The sequence below is a fragment of the Gymnoscopelus microlampas genome, assembly GCF_963454915.1.
Source record: "Gymnoscopelus microlampas genome assembly, chromosome: 14".
Taxonomy (NCBI): Eukaryota; Metazoa; Chordata; class Actinopteri; order Myctophiformes; family Myctophidae; genus Gymnoscopelus; species Gymnoscopelus microlampas.
Genome location: NC_139951.1, coordinates 10,329,459 through 10,349,204, shown reverse-complemented (window position 1 = coordinate 10,349,204; position 19,746 = coordinate 10,329,459). Strand labels below are relative to the sequence as shown.

At 42.3% G+C, this 19,746-nt stretch overlaps 1 protein-coding gene across 1 annotated transcript; it reads left to right on the top strand.

The window, feature by feature from the left end:
* Nucleotides 1–7,433: 7,433 nt before the first annotated feature.
* Nucleotides 7,434–18,804, top strand: LOC311059541 (uncharacterized protein). The gene is made up of 10 exons (XM_084077553.1): nucleotides 7,434–7,556; nucleotides 7,695–8,379; nucleotides 8,696–8,763; nucleotides 8,859–8,919; nucleotides 10,668–10,735; nucleotides 11,105–11,255; nucleotides 15,366–15,545; nucleotides 15,891–16,340; nucleotides 16,935–17,378; nucleotides 17,959–18,804. Exons 1-10 carry the CDS (start codon nucleotides 7,470–7,472, stop codon nucleotides 18,324–18,326), a joined length of 2,562 nt encoding a protein of 853 aa, XP_083933679.1. The 5' UTR covers nucleotides 7,434–7,469; the 3' UTR covers nucleotides 18,327–18,804.
* Nucleotides 18,805–19,746: the final 942 nt, after the last annotated feature.

Below are 19,746 nucleotides of genomic sequence, written 5' to 3'. Positions count from 1 at the left end.
AATACAAGGTCTGCAAGAGGATTTTAAACCCAAGAAATGAAAGCAGTGTCTAGACAAGGACATACATATAATCAGGTGACACGTTGAATGTGAACGTGAACAACAATTTAGATAGAGCATAGAGATTAAGTGTGAGTATTTAGCTAAATAGGTAGATTAGTAAAACGCTACAGGTAAAACTGTGTTCTAAAAATGCGTTAATTAATTTATATTTGGCTTGTTTTTCATGTAATTTATTTCCCCCCCCCCTTTAAAAAAATAATAATTTAGAGTAGCCAATTTGTTTTTTTTATTACCCCTTTTTCTCCCCAATTTAGTCGTTATGCCAATTAATTCCTCCCCACACAAATTTCTGTGTTGTCACTGCTGTCTTATCCTACTGACTCACCTGCCAGTGAGGAGCCCCCACCAGGAGAACGTAGAGCCTTCGTCCTACTCCTCCCGCCCAACACTCCCCGCTGACAGGTGCCGCCCCCCAGCCCGTAGGAGTACGTGCAATGACCAAGATCACCAAGATTTTTTTACCAATCCTATTTAGTTGACCTTGTATTTGAACTGTACTTTCATGTGATTTTTTTCTGCAAACTACTAAATAAAGTATTCAATCAATCATTGATTGATTGATTGATTGATTGATTGATTGACGTGCGTGCGTGCGTGCATGATCGGAATGCGATGTACTTCTGATGTTTGATCGAGTTAAATGAGTTTGGTTTTGCATATTCAGAGCTTTACATTATGATGATATGATAGTAATAATAAGGCTGACACAGCTGTCCTGGTGCTGTTTTTATTGCAAGATGAAGGCTGCTTTGCGTTTATGTTGTCCTACCTGGGATCCTGGTGCAAGCCAGATGTCTACCGCTCTTCAATACGGAATAGCCGCTGGGCATGGGGAGAGGCAGTAGGCCTACTACTTGTGAACCAGTAGGTGTCTACCCGACATGAACATTTAGTTAGTTAGTTAGTTAGTTTATTTATTTCGGTCATGGTTTACAAAAACAAAACATTTTGAGCATACAAAGTATTTTTAGCTAAATCATTTGACCGAAAAGGTTAGGGCTGAAGCCGAAGCTTATTATGCCCACCTTATTAATAATCAAATTAAATTATTTGTGACACAAAAAAACAAAAACAAAAAACAAAGAAAAGAAAACAAAAGAGTAAAAAACAAAACAAAACAAACAGAAGAAATGAAAATGAGAAATGAAAGCAGTGTCTATAGACAAGGACATACATATAATCAGGTGACACGTTGAATGTGAACGTGAACAACAATTTAGATAGAGCATAGAGATTAAGTGTGAGTATTTAGCTAAATAGGTAGATTAGTAAAACGCTACAGGTAAAACTGTGTTCTAAAAATGTGTTAATTAATTTATATTTGGCTTGTTTTTCATGTAATTTATTCCCCCCCCCCTTTTTAAAAAAAAATAATTTAGAGTAGCCAATTTGTTTTTTTTATTACCCCTTTTTCTCCCCAATTTAGTCGTTATGCCAATTAATTCCTCCCCACACACATATCTGTGTTGTCACTGCTGTCTTATACTACTGCCAGTGAGGAGCCCCCACCAGGAGGACGTAGAGCCTTCGTCCTACTCCTCCCGCCGAACACTCCCCGCTGACAGGTGCCGCCCCAGCCCGTAGGAGTACGTGCAATGACCAAGATCACCCTCCACGTCCGGCTTCCCTCCCCCGAACACGGGCCAATTGTGTTCGTGTAGACGCCCGACGAACCAGTTGCCTCACAGTGGATTCAAAACCACAACCTCCGTGGTGGTGGTGACTTTACCACTGCGCCACCCGAGCACCCTTAGCATAATTTCTTGGATGTCGTGTCATATGTAGACATGATTAGTATCAGTTGTTGTTTAGTCTGTGTGGGTAGGATACCAGTTTGACAACCTCTCCTGTATGTGAAAACACACATACCTGTACATCTGCACACACAGCTCTCTCTCTCTCTCTCTCTCTCTCTCTCTCTCTCTCTCTCTCTCTCTCTCTCTCTCTCTCTCTCTCTCTCTCTCTCTCTCTCTCTGCACAGCCCGCCGCTTATTCTAAACAGGGATATGAAACTTGTATCTGACCAGGGACGTGCTGGGCCCCTAATTCAGCCTGGGAATCTCGGATAGAGAGGATTTTATACTTAATTTCAGTAATTATTTACTTAATTTCGGACGTTTTTTTTTAAACGGCCGGCCTGGTCGGCCTGGAAGGGAGAGGCCTTTCTGGAATTGTCCCACATTTCCCAGTGGCCAGCACGTCCCTGTATCTGACGCAGTGTGACTACAGTTCAACTACAAGACATTCAACAACTCAGACAACGGTAAATCTCAATCTACAGACAAGAACCGTGGACAGACAGGACTCATTGACAGGTATTAAGGACTGTACCAAAAACACACATTTGATGGTGTTACAATGTACAATATGTATATGACTGAATATGACTGTACATTATACTAGTATAAGATGAAGTTCATTAAATCTTTTTTAAACGCAAATGTATAGCCTATTGACAGCAGAAGACAAATAATATATATCAGGCGTTTCACTGGAATAGGTGTGGCAGCAGTGTTTGTGATACTGAACAATATAGACTGGGATCAGTTTGCAGGGAGCTGATCCACTCTGGGTCTGTAGAACGGATAGGGAAACAGTGATGCATGTACTGTGTGTGTGTGTGTGTGTGTGTGTGTGTGTGTGTGTGTGTGTGTGTGTGTGTGTGTGTGTGTGTGTGTGTGTGTGTGTGTGTGTGTGTGTGTGTGTGTGTAAATTGCATCATACTGTAGTAGGCTACTTGAATATTGATAAATGTATTTTTGAACCCTAACGCTAAAAAAATATCAACATTATTCAATGGAGCAAACTTAGCTTCTTAGCTTGACATGATGGATCAGTGGGAGCCAATGGGAATGCACATCACTGTGTGAGAGAGGCGGGCCACTGGGTGGTCCCAGGTGAAACACCTAGTGTTTCTTGTGAGTGACTTGTGAGTCACACCTAGTGGTAGATCAGATCTGTGTCAACTGGTGTCAGTGTGATCTATGAACAGTGATTACATTCCAGCTGGTTCATGTTTGTATGTGGAGTAAATGACAGACAGTGAGGAATGTGTACTGACTATCACTGTAACAGTTTTGTTATTAGTTATGTTATGGTTTATGTACATATTATATTAACTAATGGTTGGTGAAATCTGCAGGACAGTGAACTTAACATATTGGAACTATTACATGTTGGTTGATGGAGACCACATTTAGAGTCTGTTTGTCCAGGGTTTCTCAAAGTGGGTGCCGTGACACAAGTCCAGGGCAGGGTGCCACATAGAATACTTTGATAGTATTTGGAATTTATCAATATCACTTCAGTTTAATCACTTATATCCTCTATACCAGGGGTTAACAAGTAAGTTTGGCCTCGGGCCAATGTCTTTTTAAGTCATTAGAATAGATGATGGGCCAGAACACAATCAAAGGTTAATTTAAGATCTGAAACTTTGACACACTGCCTTGTACAATAATCAATATATGAATTGCTATTTATTGCTATAAAAGTTACTACAGCAAGATGTTTGTGTTTTAACTGCACACTGACTGATAGAACTGTGTGTGCAATCAAATGTCACAGGTACAGATAGAAATACTTGCGGTAATCATTTTGTGAAGGACACATCCTTGAATGAGGATGCTTAGCTAATTAACCAATTCAATCCGGGAAAGCGTCTGTGTTATTTAAACCTATTCAAAAATAGCAGATGGAACAACATATTTGTTGTTCCAGGGACCCCCAGAAGCACAGATCGGAGTTTAAAATGTTTGCTTTAAAACATATATATATTCAAAGATTTGCACAAATCTTCCACAATTTTTCAAAAAAGAACAGATCTACAAGCTCATAGTGCGGCACTCCATCACCATGAGCTTGTATATCTGCTATTTTTGAATAGCCAAAGAAATCTTAAAATGACACAGATGCGTTCCCGGTCTTAACGGATTAAGTACAAAAAAACAAAGAACACCTGGGGAGACAGACAGACAGACTCCCTTTTGAACAGAGATAAACAAGCTCTTTCATTGAATAGGAGCTCTAAGGTCTCTATTTAGATATGGAGAGATACTTTATGAAACACATGCCTGTGAAGCACTCCTAACATTGATAAAAACATTCTTACGGTGGTTTTAGAATCCCTGGACCCCACTTTGAGAACCACTGGTCAAATAGTATGCATTATATTGTCAAATGTGTGATATAACAGTAATGACAACAAAACTATAATAACAACAGATTATAGTGACTTACTGTATGTTACTGTTTTACAGTTCAAACCACAGCTGTAGACAGGATGGCCAGTGGAACCTCAGCTTCCATCAGAGGTGAGTTCTATTAAAACACATGAAACCAGCAAAATGACACTGGTTTAGTTACATCTGTGATCTTTATTAATATTATATTATATATTATTATATTAATATTATACACACATTGTTACATGAGTCTAGTCTAGGTAGTAATGTACATTATTATTATTCTATGATGTCTCCTGGTTGACATTTGCACTGGACTGTACACTGAAGACACCTTTCTACTGTTGATTACGTGTTTCTTTCTCAATTTGATTCAATTTTAATCAATTTGATTATTAGATATTAAGAACAACATATAATTACCTGGACATTGTAGCGTTGTTCCTTAATTATATCAATCCTGGCATATCTATTATGAACATGTCATCATTATACTGTAGTAGGTGAAAAACTCCAAACAGATCTACAAGCTCACAACACAACACATTGTGTTGTGAGCTTGTAGCTCAGCAATTTTAGTTATTAGTCATTTGATGAATTATGAAATAATCATATGTCTCAAGTTTTTAAATAAAAAGCTGTCAAATGAAAGTAAACAATGTTTCTCTGATAGGACTGACTGACCTCAGGATTGTGTTGTTGGGAAAGCAGTATTCTGGGAAGAGTTCAGCAGCAAACACCATTCTAGGAGGAAGTGTTTTTAAAGTTAGTCAGGAAGGTCAGAGGTCAGGGGTGCAGTGTGAGGTGAGACATGGTGAAGTATCAGGGAGACATGTGACAGTGGTGGACTCACCAGGCTGGCGCTATAACAGTCCGCTACAGGACACCTCAGAGATGGACAAACTGGAGATCCAGAACAGTGTGTCTCTCTGTCCTCCTGGACCACAAGCTGTTCTTGTGACGGTTCCTCTTCATAGATCATTCACCAAAACAAAGAGAGTAGCATTAGAGGAACACATGACACTTCTGTCACAGAGCGTGTGGAGTCATGCTATAGTACTGTTCAACTATGGAGACTGTCTGGGAGACAGAAGCATTGAGCAGCACATTGAGGCTGAAGGAGAAGACCTCCGCTGGCTTGTTGACAAATGTGGGAACAGGTATCATGTCTTCAACAATCAGAACAGAGATTACACTCAGGTCACAGAGTTGCTGCAGAAAATAGAAGAGATGATGACAGGAAACAGAGGTGGACACTATGAAGATGATGGAGATGTTTCAGAGACGTTGTCAGAGAGGAAGAAGATCACAGAGGAACATGTGAACACATTCATGACCAAGACACAGAGACAAAGAACTGCTCTGAAAGCTCTCTTTGAAGGTGATGTTTATCAAGTGCGTGTGTGTGTGTGTGTGTGTGTGTGTGTGTGTGTGTGTGTGTGTGTGTGTGTGTGTGTGTGTGTGTGTGTGTGTGTGTGTGTGTGTGGGGGGGGGGGGGGGTGGGTGGGTGTGTGGGTGGGTGTCAGTCTCTCTGTCCTTGCAAATTTTTATATTGATTAATAATGTATTATATTTAGGGCTGGGACTTTAACTGATTAATTTAGATTAATTAATTACAGAAAATTAACGCGATTCAAAAAAATTATCGCATTTTAATCGCGCTTAGTTTATGCACCACAGAACTTCTTACTGGACGAGTTTCAGGCGTACCGATCATACCAGTGCACCAACCAACAGCCAACACACCCCAGTGCACGCAATGGGACAAGAAGCTGATCAGACTGCTTTGCTTGGCCCTTGGCCCAGTGGATGGGACATTTAGATTTAAAAAACTCTCTGATGGAAGCGTGGATAAAAACACGGTTGTGTGCAGAACTATTTTTTGTTGCTTAAATGTATTCACTCATTGATTCACTCATATACCAAAATCTGTATTAACTGAAAAGAAATTGCTTCTCAGGTCAAATATTGATATGCGATTAAACATGCGATTAATTTCGTTTATTTTAATTAATTAGATTATTTTTTTTAATCGAGTCCCAGCCCTAATTATATTCTCAATATTGTGCCATATAAAAACTCTACTAATAAAGCTTAATGCTATAATGCATGGGTCTTCAACAGGGGGTCCTGGACGCCTAGGAGTTACTACAGGGCCACATCTTTCGGTGATTTCTTTCCTTTTGACCACGGATCCAGTGGTCAAAAGGAACCAATTACATTTACTCAAGTACTGTATGCAAATTGAGATAAATTATAAGTAATAAATAAATGAGGATGCATCATTATAGATTAAGACAAGATAGGACTACTACAATGATGAGGGGAAGGAGTATTAGAGTAGTAAAAAATAAGCTCCTCCTTTACCAGACACACATTAAAGTATCAATAACTATAATACAACAAAGTCATATTTATTATTCTGATATGGGCCATTTTGCATAATTACTGCTTTTACATTTGGTGTTTTGATTGATCCTAATAATACTCATGTAGTTTTACTTAAGTACATTTTTTATGCAGGACTTTTACTTTTAACATATTATTTCTACACTGTAGTATTTCTACTTTTACTTCAGTGAAAGAGTACTTCTTCCTCCATTGAACTGATCTAATGACCAGCAGATTGAGACATTGGTGATTTAATTAATGCATGTTCAACCTATTTACATAATTGATCAAATGATGTTAGTCAGAGTAACTTCAAATGATTGATACATTATTTTTACTGTTCTGTGGACAGTTTAGTCAGAATTGTTCTACTTGTATGTAATCATTCATTAAAATGAATCTCTGGGTCCAATCATAAATATTGAAATTAGTGTTGAGTGAATGAATGTATTGTGTGTTATTAACACATTATTGTGTGTGTGTGTGTGTGTGTGTGTGTGTGTGTGTGTGTGTGTGTGTGTGTGTGTGTGTGTGTGTGTGTGTGTGTGTGTGTGTGTGTGTGTGTGTGTGTGTGTGTGTGTCTGTCTGTCTGTCTGTCTGTCTGTCTGTCTGTCTGTCTGTCTGTCTGTCTGTCTGTCTGTCTGTCTGTCTGTCTGTCTGTCTGTCTGTCTGTCTGTCTGTCTGTCTGTCTGTCTGTCTGTCTGTCTGTCTGTCTGTCTGTCTGTCTGTCTGTCTGTCTGTCTGTCTGTCTGTCTGTCTGTCTGTCTGCCTGCCTGCGTGCGCGCGTGTTGTGTGTCAGGAGAACATCAGAGTCTACCAGATGTGAAGGTGATGTTGGTTGGTGGAGAACAGGATCAGAGGAGCGAAGCTGGAGATCTCATACTGCAGAAGACTGTGTTTAAACAAACTCCATTCAAGGTGAGTAATATTACACTTTTACACAATGGCTGCCTGTCTCTGAGTTTTCTTATTATCTCTGTGAAGTTAATCTGAATCTCATGGGGTGATAAGAAAATAGCCATCAATGACTAACATACAGTAAACTTCATATTCCAGGAGTTTCAAACCCAGACTAAACTGACAGAATGTGTCAGAGAACAGAATGAAGTTGATGGAAGAAAAGTGAGTGTGGTGAACTGTCCAGACTGGTCGACTACACCTCCATCACAGAAGATCAAAGACGTCCTTCTACATGGTGTGACTCTGTGTTCTCCTGAACCCCATGCTGTTCTGTTGACTGTTGATGTTATGTCCAGTTTCTCTGAAGCTGGCAGGAGATCAGTGGAGGAACACATGGAGCTGCTGGGGGACAGAGTCTGGAGACACACTCTGGTTCTGTTCACACGGGGATGGTGGCTGGGAGAGAGACGTGTTGAGGAGTACATAGAGTCTGAAGGAGAACCTCTGAGGTGGATCCTGGAGAAATGTGACTACAGGTACCATGTTCTAAACACCATCAAGTGGGACATTTCAGAAGTCAAAGAGCTGATGGAGAAAATAGAGGACATGGTGATGAGGGACAGAGGACACTTTGGACCTTCAAGACAGATGACACTGTTTGAAAAACTGAAAAGAAAGAAAACCTTAACAGAAAAAGAATGGAAGAAGAGAGGGCAGGAGATGGTAGAGAGGATGTTGAAGTCTGTGGCGACGGAGCCAGAAGAACCAACCCTGCCAGCTGTCAGGAGAAGGAACAACATGGACCCAGAGGATGCACAAAGCATGCACTTTCCTCCCGATAGTAAGTATAAATGTGCGTGCGTGCGTGCGTGCGTGCGTGCGTGCGTGCGTGCGTGCGTGCGTGCGTGCGTGCGTGCGAGCATGCGTGTGTGTTTGTTTGTGTATGTGTGTGTGTGTGTGTGTGTGTGTGTGTGTGTGTGTGTGTGTGTGTGTGTGTGTGTGTGTGTGTGTGTGTGTGTGTGTGTGTGTGTGTGTGTGTGTGTGTGTGTGTGTGTGTGTGTGTGTGTGTATATGTACAAATTAACATAAGAATGGGTGGGTGTATTTTCATAAAACTTGGAGGGAATGATCTGTCTGTCTGTTGTCTTCTGTTCTAGTGAGTGGTGGAATACGCTCTAGAGGAGTTGGAACCATGAGTGAAGTTTCCAGCCTGGCAGACACTGATGTAAGTGTGAGAGAGGAAGAGGTTTCATTGCATCTTCATAGATGTTAAAACAGGGTTATTTTAGTTATCTATTTTATGTTTTATTTTATTTTTAGTCTGTCTTAGCCTTACCAGCTGTCAGGAGAAGGAACAGCATGCAGGGGAATCCTCCAACCAGTGAGTATCAATATCCTGTTAGTGTTTAGTGTTTACAGCATATCATCACTGTCAGGTGGAAACGGATTTCCACCTGACAGTGTGTGTGTGTGTGTGTGTGTGTGTGTGTGTGTGTGTGTGTGTGTGTGTGTGTGTGTGTGTGTGTGTGTGTGTGTGTGTGTGTGTGTGTGTATATACACAAATTACATAAGTGTGACGGTGGCCAGGTTGTCACATGTAACTTGCCACTTCTTTTTAGAATGCTGACACTCTTTACTTTGTCTCAATAATAAATAAATAACAATACACATTAAACTCACAACAATAAAATATCAGTTGCACGGTAAAGTGCGGGGTGCGTAATTACTGTGAGAATAATACTGTTTGTTAGGTACTGCAAGACTACGCCACCTTTTTATTTAAGAGGTAGGGTCCTCTGTAACACTCTTTCTTAGGCTATTCACAGGTTCGAGTTTACCCAGGTAAGTACAATACTTTTAAATGAGAACAACACTTCAACACATATCCCTTGGAGAAAGCTGGACGGAAACAGGTTTGTATAAAAAGGTAATCTATTTTATTAAGCTAATACAGTGGCGTCTATAAGCCATAAAATATTGAAAAGCATAAACAAAAATATAACACTAATTCTAAAACCTCAACCTCCTAATGCGCCCACTAACTAACTAAAATACAGGAATACAGACAATCACCAAACACTAAAAACAGACAGGGCTTGTGCAAACTATAGCAAATAAATAATGAATTTAGCGTTAAAGTGCCAACTATTACTGAAGCAGTAAAGTGCCAAGTGCCAATTCAATTGCTATATGTCATATACTCATCACGGTTCAATGCAAAAGGTGGGAATGTCCTTATATGGGGTTTAACTGGAGCGGGGGTTTAGGCCAGGAATCACTGTCTCTTCTTGTCTTCGTGCGTATTGCCTGCAATCATAGAAACTAGAACCAGTTCATCTGTTCAGGTATATTTCACATATGAGGTTTAGGACCGTGGGTTTATAAAGGTAACGTTGCATAGAAGGACACTTACTCGCCCGCCAGACTGTACGTCTGGCTTTGAGGGTGTGAAGCGCGCAACGTTATCGCCACTGGACCTCTCCTCCGTTCCTTGGTTCGTCTGTCTGTCCTCCCCGTCTCTGCTGCTACTGCGCCGTCTGCTCACCGTCCGCTGCTGGTGGCTTGGTACGTGCCGCGATCACTGTATTCCCCACCTCTGCTCCGTGGTATGTCTGCTCCTCCTGTGCACAACCGTCCCTTCTGGCTGTCACTTCCACACTGCCCTGTATGCCTGTCTCTCTGCTGTCCAAGTGGCTCGCGCTCACTTTTGAATAAGGTGGGCCACACCCTACTCCGCCCTCATTCGCTCTGCCACCAGCGTGACCTGGGGACATTGGCCGTCCGCTGTCACAAGGCCAATGTCACACAGCCTATAGGGGAGTCCAATGTCAAGTGGCTCGGGGACCGGGGGGAAATACATTGTCAACCATAAAACATGCAGTGCAGAAATATAGTTAAGAGAATGATGTTTTTAAGTGCGTAATACAGGTTTTTCATCATCAATAAAAAATGTTACAATTTGGTTTCACCCCCCTGCTTTGACCCTGTCACATCAGCATGGATGGGTGTATTTTCATGAAACTTGCAGGGAATGACTAACCTTTGTGTGGAAGAGGTGGAAGGTCAAAATGACATCATGTTTCATATTATCATTGTAAATGTCTTGCTGTCTGTTGTCTTCTGTTCCAGTGAGTGGTGGAACACGCTCTTCAGGATTTTACACCATGAGTGAAGTTTCCAGCCTGGCACACACTGATGTAAGTGTGAGAGAGGAAGATGTTTGACTTCAACCACACAATTTTTTTCTTTTTCATTGAATACCCTATTAGTCAGAAACATTTAGGCTAAAGGATAACCCAAAAAAGTCCTTGGGTTTCCATTGTGGTCTATGTATTCAATGCATCAACATAGCATAAAACTTTGTTGATAACTAAGAGCTTTGGTTACAAATTAAAAGATATTTGATCATATTTTTCCATTGTTGGTTTTATATAAAAGATAAATCTGATTTAAATACAGATGATTGATGTACCATCCAGCCGATATATCGGCTGATATTTGCGTTTTACAAGAATTACATGTTGTCAGGGAATTTTCCCTCTCTTACCTGTTGATATTGTGACAAGGTGACAAGGACACATGAGACACGACAGAAGACCCTGTTTGGAAGACTGACAAGAAAGAAAACTTTAACCCAAGAAGAATGGAAGAAGAGAGAGGAGCAGGTGATAGAGAGGATGTTGAAGTTTGTGATGATGGAACCACAAGAACCAAGTAGTGAGTCTTACTTTTATCCTCTTATGTCGGCATGAATAACTTATTAAAATGTGTGTTCTTGCACGCATAAAATAACAAGACAAGATGGGTGCATTGTCATGAAACTGGGAGAGAATGATCAGTTGCCTGTCCTGTAGAGATGATGAACTTTTGGGTGTACGAGGTCAAAGGTCAAAATGATAATATGTGAGGAACAGAGACATGTAGAGATGTTGTGCTGGGCTGCAGGGTTTTCTACGGAGCCCCTGAAGTGACATAGCGCTTGTGATTTATTTTAAAGTTGCGCTTACGTCATATATGGTGTGGCCACGTCTTATTAACTTGAAACTTTGAAAAAAAAAATTGCCCAATGCTGACAGCTGGTCAGCAGGTGGTTTCATGAATAGACAATTGAATGGACCAATTAAAAAAAAATCGGGGGATATGAGCTCCCAAAATATGTGCAATGTGGGTATTACGCTGTGCACAGACAGTAGAGTTGGTACTTGCAACACACACGTGCGTCATGGTCCGCTTGTCTCATGGATGTGGCAACACCGGTGCAACACCGGCGCAACACCGGCGACCACGAACACCCCCCCCCCCACACACACACGCACACACTGTGAAGTGAGCTGCCGTGCATGCTACGTGGCTGCACATGCACGTGAGTAAACAACAGGATAACGCTTAGCACACTCAGGGGCGGCAGTGGCTCAGGGGTAGAGTGGCTGGTAGAGCGGCCGGATGGCAACTGCGAGGTTCCCAGTTTGATCCCGGTATAATTATAGTTATAAGAACTAACAAGTGTCTAGGTCACCACTGAATGGTCTGGTGTGGTTATAGCAAACACAGATCAAACTGCATTGTATTTGTCTTTGATAAGCTTGCAACTGCTGATAAAAAACACAATGTATTAACAAAAGGAATTAAGCGTCACACTTTTACGCCTTACAGTAAAATTGTAATGACAATCACATTCATAATCACTTAATTCAGTGTGCACTCACTCTGATTCTACAGCCGCACTGAGGCGCTCACAGCTGTAATGTCGGATATTTCCTGATGTTTGCTTTCTAAGCCCTAGCCTTTGATTGCCTTTCAATAAAACCATATATAATAATAACTAGAGTTTCGGGGGGCTACGCCCCCCTCAACCCCAGCCGCGCACGGGGCCCAGCGTGGGCGTGTGTATATTGGGGGACCCAAATCGCCGGAGTGAAACTGTGGAAAAGTTTTTTTGAAAAAGGAAAAAATTTGAAGAAATAATATTTGTTATGTTTCAGGGGGTCCACAGGGGGTCCGCGGACCCCCTGATGGTCCACTGACCCCCTGTGGAGTGTTGGGACGCGCGGGGACACCCCTGGAACATTGCGGACCATTTCGGTGTTTTTTTTTTTTTCATGAAGGTGGTTGCTTGTTTCTGGCGCAGGCTGTGCAAACCTGGCAACCCAGCGCATGCTGCCGCACGTTTAAGTGGCGTAGCGTCATGAGGGTCTGTGGGGCCGTGGCTCGGTCAGTGAAGACCCTGTAGTGCGGATGATATGTGGCATAGAGGGGCAGATTGTAAATCGACAGAGGAAACATCCGTGGGCTACCATTGGTTCAGCGATGTGTGCGGTCGCCCTGCGGCCCCTCCTCCTCCACCAATGTGCAGTATTGAGAGCCCTGACGTCACAACAATTGGAGCGATGGGCACTGCACTGTGGTTGGTTAGGGTACACCTAGGGCCCAGGTAGAACCCAGTTAAAGCCTGCATGGGCAAAGCCAGTTAGGACCCGCCTTGGTCCCACATAAACATGGCTAGTTGGGGCCCACCTAAGGGCCAGGTAGAAGCTACTTATAGCCTGCATGGGCATCGCAGTTGGGACTGAAGTGGATGCCGCTGACATTGCTGACATGGGGTCCATATGGTTTAGGCCACCTTGAAACCATATGGGAACTACGCTGGCATGCTGGCTGTAATGCAAGCGCTGCATCATAGCTGCAGTGTGTAGTTTGATGTTGTGTGTGTAGCAGATATACCTGCAGTGTGTAGATCAATGTCCATAGGAAAGTCAATGCCCAGCAGTGTTTTTTTTCCCCAGCAGAGTTTCTAGTGTCTCTGTGTCTCTCTGGAAGAGGTTGCACATGAACTCTGCAGCCGCACTGAGGCGCTCCAACACAAACACTCTGACATTAAGCTGCTTCACACAACAAACAGCAGCACCACGCTGCTGTTTGTCCAAAAGACACAATATGTCCTCTCCCACCGACGTCATGTGTTCATTTATCGACAGCCGTACAGACTCCTTTTGACACATTTTACGTCGTTTATCCAGCTCTCACTGACTCTCCACATCGGGCTGTTATTTTGCTGCGATCAAGTCAACGATGTGAGAGATTAGCTATCACAGACGGACGGACAGGGGGTGAAACATAGTCTTGCGCCATGCCTTTCGGCCTGGCGGAGACAATAAAAAACCGAAAGTAAAGGAAATGGCCATTTCTGCAACAGAAGTAGTCAATAAACTATGCTATGAAAACATGGGCCACATTGGCAAAGAATGTAAGAAAGAGGCAATCATGTTGAGAATAGCCGATCTCCAAGCTTACAAAGCCTGTCAACGTGAGGCGTTTCGAGCTTGTAGATCGGCTATTTTCACAATATTTACTTGTGGAACGGAGTCAAACAGAATGGGGGGGTCCCAGATCAAGTACGTGTATTTGGGGGGGGGGGGGGGGGGGGGGGGGGCAGCGTGAAAGGGTTGATAAACACTGCTCTAATCGGAGCGAAATTATCTGAAATTACTACATGACCATAATGCAGGCTAACATGCGTTGCACGGGGCGGTCCTGCCATTACGTTAGTTACTGTAGTTGCTGTGGAGCTACATAGTTCTCCAGAAGACACACACAAACATACACCATCTACAATGGACGAACTGAGCAGCAATATAGACATTCACCACACGAACGTGCATTGTTGACAAAGTGATTGCACAGCCGCTGCAGGCATGACAACCAGGTTAGCGTTAGCGACATGGCAGCTATCACAGCGCCCTGTCCGTCGTGCTGCAACTGCCTGTGATGGCTACAGCAGTAACAGCAAGCTGTCTGCGATGGCATTGTCTGGAGACTGCTCTTAGCGTGACACGACCAATGAGAGTGAGCGCTGTAGTTGTTGCTAAGATACGGTGGCGTCTCTGCCCCATAGCTTGTAGATCTCTCACACATGATTGGCGTAGGCTGCGTTGCCAGGTCTGACTTTGTGTCTAAGCAATGGTCGGCTTATTTTTGCGCGCCTTTGGGCTCGTTTGCATTGTGCGCACGGCAGCGCTTGTTTAGCGTACGTCAGCGCGACGTGGCAACGGACGTGGCAACGTGAAAGGTGATTGGCTGGTGAAAAGAAACACCCGACGTTACACCAGAAATGGTGCCTGGAGAAAATGGTGACCAAAAAAAAAGTTTGGAAAAAAAGGAAAAAACCCCCGCAGCGGCTGCCTGCTGTTGTGGTGATGAGGTCGTGCGCACGGTAAACGGTACGAAGCTGCCTCCCCTTCCGTTTTGTCCGACATTTGGTGAGTAGAATTAATTATGTTGCGCGGTGGAAAAGGTGTAGTGAACAGTGAGATGTCCCCTACGCGAGGCGTAAATTCAGCGCGGCCGGCGTGGCGAGTCAGTTGGCGACATGTGGTCTGGCGGTGCGTTGTTTATTCGATAACAGAGCTGTGGGGTGTCGCACCCAGGGTGCGGAAGTTGCTCGCCATTTATATAGTTAGATAATAATAATAGCATCCATTTCTTCACCATCATAAATAATACGACAAATGCACATTTATATATTATGTTGCATAATCCAAGTAAATCCACCGTGTGTACGGTGAGACGGTGAGTAGGCTACAGTCCTCCTAAGATAAGATGTGGGGAAAAATACAGGATCTCATGCACACGCTTTGATTAAGACTTAAGGGAACTTAAGGGAACGACTTAAGGATCTTGTGCGCTCGAGTTAATAAGACGTGGCCACACCATATGACATAAGCACGACTTTTAAAAAAAAAGTCACTTTAGGGGCTCCGCAGATTTCACATCTAGGTGTGCTTTTATTATCATTTTAAATGTCTTGCTGTCTGTTGTCTTCTGTTCCAGTGAGTGGTGGAACACTGTCTGAAACAGGAAGTTCATACTGTCAGTCACCTGCCAAGGTCCAGGATTGGCTGAAGAGACATCCTGGACCAATAGCGCCCTCTTCAGGATATGACACCACAAGTGAAGCTCCCAGCCAGGCAGAGGGTGTGATGAGTGTCACATATCACACGAGTCTGAGAGGTGAAGATGTTTCATAGATGAAACTTTAGGCTTGATTTATACTTTGTTGCCATTGTCAAATGCCAAAGTAGCAGATCTACATGCTATCAACTAGTGATTGGCATTGTTGTTCTTTTCAGTGTACTGAAGCATTCAAATCAGTTCACTAAAACCTAACTTTCAGTTCTGGCACTGATGAATGCATTTTCTATGATGAACATACAATATGTCTACTTTGGTTGGTGTATGTACTGTCATTAATTGGACAACCTCTTGTGTAATATTGCTTAAGTAAACAATTAACTTTAAAGTAATTAGAAAAGCATGTTATGATGTTTTCATATCTGTCCCCCGTTTTTCAATCAGTCATGGATCTCATATACTCGATCATAGCCAAAGCAACTTCACTCTACGTTCTCTTTGAGGAGGTCAAGGGCAACAAGAAACAGTGCCAGCGTCTGGCCCAGCGTGTAAAAGGACTGGAGGAACTGGTGGGGGAAATCAAGCAAAAAGGAGCTGGTCAGAACTATGCCGATGTGGAGGCGGACCTCCGTGATCTCAATAAAACACTCGAGTCTGCAGAAGATGTTGTAAAAAAATACACCTCTGATAGTTTCCACGAGCATGTGTTTAAAGACTACAGAGACAACACTGAGTTTAGGACTTTGAACAGCAGTCTGAACAGTGCATTGAACAAGCTTTCCAAGGCTCTGGAGGTTGACTGCGGTTATATACTAGACACGCTGTTCGACGAAGGACTTGAACAGGCAGAGGATGAAGCAGACAGGAAGGAGGATCATGAGGAGCTGAAGAGAAGTAAGAGGCGGGGTCTACTACTTAAACAATCCATGTGAAGATATAGTAGAAAAATCTGTCTATGATGAGTTTTATTTCAGAAGATATCTTAGTCACAAGAATAATTAACAATGGAGCTTTGTCTTTCTACGTGTGGTATTAAGTTTGGGAAATGACAATCTCTAGAAAGCATTAGCTCAAGTTGGCTGGTTGTCTCAACAGGGACTAGAAATTGTCTCTGTCAGACCCCATGTATTTCCATGGAAATGGAAATAAAGCTTGTTTGTTTTGAGAGCAAATTATCCCACAATACGAATACATTTTGTATATGTTTTACTTATGCTAACCCTTCTATAATCACAGTATTACACTTCAGGGTGTGCTTCATTGTCATTCCTGGCACTTCACTGATGCTTAGGGCACTTGGCACAAACACCTCATCACTGTTGTACCAATAATGATGGTAAAGCGCCTCAAGTGTAATATTGCTTAAAAAACTTTAAAGTCAGTTGTCGCTTCTCATTCAATATAATAAGGAAAGCATGTTATGGTTCAATCCATTGCATTTCAACCTATCTGTCCCCCTTTCTCCCTTCTCTCATGTTTTTCAATCAGTCATGGATCTCATAGACCCCATCTTGGACAAAGCAACTTCAGTCTACGTTCTCTGTGAGGAGGTCAAGGGCAACAAGAAACAGTGCCAGCGTTTGGTCCAGCGTGTGAAAGGACTGGAGGAACTGGTGGGGGAAATCAAGCAAAAAGGACCTGGTCAGAAGTCTAATGATGTGGAGGAGGCCCTCCGTGATCTCAATGAAACACTTAAGTCTGCAAAAGATGTAAAAAAATACATCTATGATAATTTCCACGAGCATGTGTTTAAAGACTACAACGACAACAGTGAGTTTAGGAGTTTGAACAGCAGTATGAACAGCGCATTCAACAAGCTTTCCAAGGCTCTGCAGGTTGTCCATGATGATATAGCAGACAAACTGTTTGACGAAGCTCGTGAACAAGTGGATGAAGCAGACAGGAAGGAGGACCATGAGGAGCTGAAGAGAAGTGAGAGGCGGGTTTACTACTTTAACGATCCATGTGAAGATGTAGTAGAAAAATGTTTATATTTCAGCTGATATCTTAGTCACAACAGGGACTAGAAATTGTCACTGTCAGCAATATATATATATATATATATATATTATATGTATATGTATATATATATATATATATATATATATATATATATATATATATATATATATATATATATATATATCAAAATAATACATATATTTATTTTTTAGAGCAAATTGCCCCACAATATGAATACATTTTAGAATGTTTTATTTAGATGGTAACCTTTCTATTATCACAGTATTACACTTGAGGGTGTGCTTTACTGTCATTATTGGCTTTTCACTGATGCTTAGAGCACTTGGCACAAACACCTCATCACTGTTAGTGCCAATAATGGTAAAGCACACCCTCAAGTGTAATATTGCTTAGGTAAACAACTTTAAAGTCAGCTGTCACTTATTCAATATAATGAGAAAAGAATGTTATGGTTCAATCTACGGTATTGTATTTTAACCTATCTGTCCCCCTTTCGCCCTTTCTACTATCTCTCATTGTTTTCAATCAGTCATGGATCTCATAGACCCTATCATGGACAAAGCAGCTTCACTCTCCCCTCTCCGTGAGGGTGCCATGCGCAACAAGGAACGGCGCCAGTGTCTGGTCGAGCGTGTGGAAGTGCTGGAGGAACGCTTGGGGACGATCAAGCAAAAAGGACCTGGTCAGAAATCTGCTGATGTGGAGGAGGCCCTCCGTGAGCTCAAGACCACACTGGAGTCTGATGAAGTTGCTGCGTTTGTTGAAAAATACACCTCTGATTGGAAATGTACGGACTGCAGAAATGACTTTGACAGTTTGAACAAATGTCTCTGCAATGCATTAAATAAGCTGTCCAGTGCTCTGCCATTTGACCAAAATCACAAGCTGTTCGAATAAGATCCTGATGGGCAGAGCATGAAGCACACATCGGAGGAGGAGGATGATAAGTGGTGGAATAGTGAGGGGGGTTGATCCAGGGGGTCTCCAGCAATAGTTAATAGAACATCACAACCAATTTAACCACTTTAACCCTATTGTATACTGAGGCGATTCAGAAATAGCCGATGTGCAAGCTCACAGCGCATTGTGAGCTTGTAGATCGGCTTTTTTTTTTTATTATTATATTATTTTAAATATTTTTGAATTTGAATTATTTGCACAAATCTTTTCTTCTGGGGATCCCTGGCAAACAATCTTTTCTGATGGGGGTCTGCGACCAAATACATATCAGTTTGGCATTGACATGAAAATGTTTGAAAACATCACTGCAGGTGCACTTGTGAACATTGCGTTTGAATGCATACCGAAACTGTGCACAGAGAATGAGTTTACTACACTATGAAATCGCTGTGCTACAAGCCTGTGACAGGAGGTCCCAGCTGTCCGAGCAAGAGAAGACTCACACATAACAAGAACCTTTGTGCATTTGTAGTTGAAGAAACTGTTGGACATTCACAGAGCGACACAGACGTTACAAACAATAAGATTATTTTAGACAATAAGATTATACACAGACAATAAGATTATTCTACATTGTTATCAAATCGATGCTGTGCAAGGAGAGATCGATGCACATTTTGGAGAGTGCTCACTGGCACTGGCACACTGGCTGCTTTGAACCCGGAGGCCAAAGACAACTATATGGATCTTCAGAGATTACCTGGCATTGCAATGGTTGAATCGGTTTAGGCTCATAGGGAACAACTCATAAACACTGCCTTCCACTTTTCTGAGACAGGCGAAGAAAGAGAGATCTCCAATCAAAGTAAGTTCAGATGGATTGAGTGAGAGTGTGTGTGTGTGTGTGTGTGTGTGTGTGTGTGTGTGTGTGTGTGTGTGTGTGTGTGTGTGTGTGTGTGTGTGTGTGTGTGTGTGTGTGTGTGTGAGTCTCACACTCTGACCTACAATTGATTATCCATGCCTTTGTTTCCTCTTGCCTTAACTACTGCAGTTTTCACCAGCCTCAATACGCATATGCAAAGTTATTTATGAAATTGATTGATAGAGGTGTTCCAAGATATTTAGTTAGAATACTGGTCTTTTGGTATGCACGTCAGATGTTTCAGGTAAAATGGGGCAATTGCATTTCTGAACCATTTCATGTCAGTAATGGCGTACGCCAAGGAGGGATTTTATCCCCCGTATTGTTTAATGTTTATATGGATGACCTATCAATACAGCTAAATGGGTGCAACACTGGCTGTCTTGTGGGTGACACTGTTGTCAATCATCTCATGTATGCAGATGATTTGGTTTTATGTAGTCCATACAGTGCTGGCCTTCAACAATTATTGAGGATCTGCACACAGTATGGTAA

Bases quoted from the DNA above. Each gene is read 5' to 3' on its own strand.
- LOC311059541 (XM_084077553.1), top strand. From the start codon at position 7,470: ATGTTGGTTGGTGGAGAACAGGATCAGAGGAGCGAAGCTGGAGATCTC. The intron at 8,764-8,858 runs GTAAGTGTGAGA...TTTTATTTTTAG, and splicing joins CCAGCCTGGCAGACACTGAT to TCTGTCTTAGCCTTACCAGC. The intron at 15,546-15,890 runs GTGAAGATGTTT...TTTTTCAATCAG, and splicing joins ATATCACACGAGTCTGAGAG to TCATGGATCTCATATACTCG.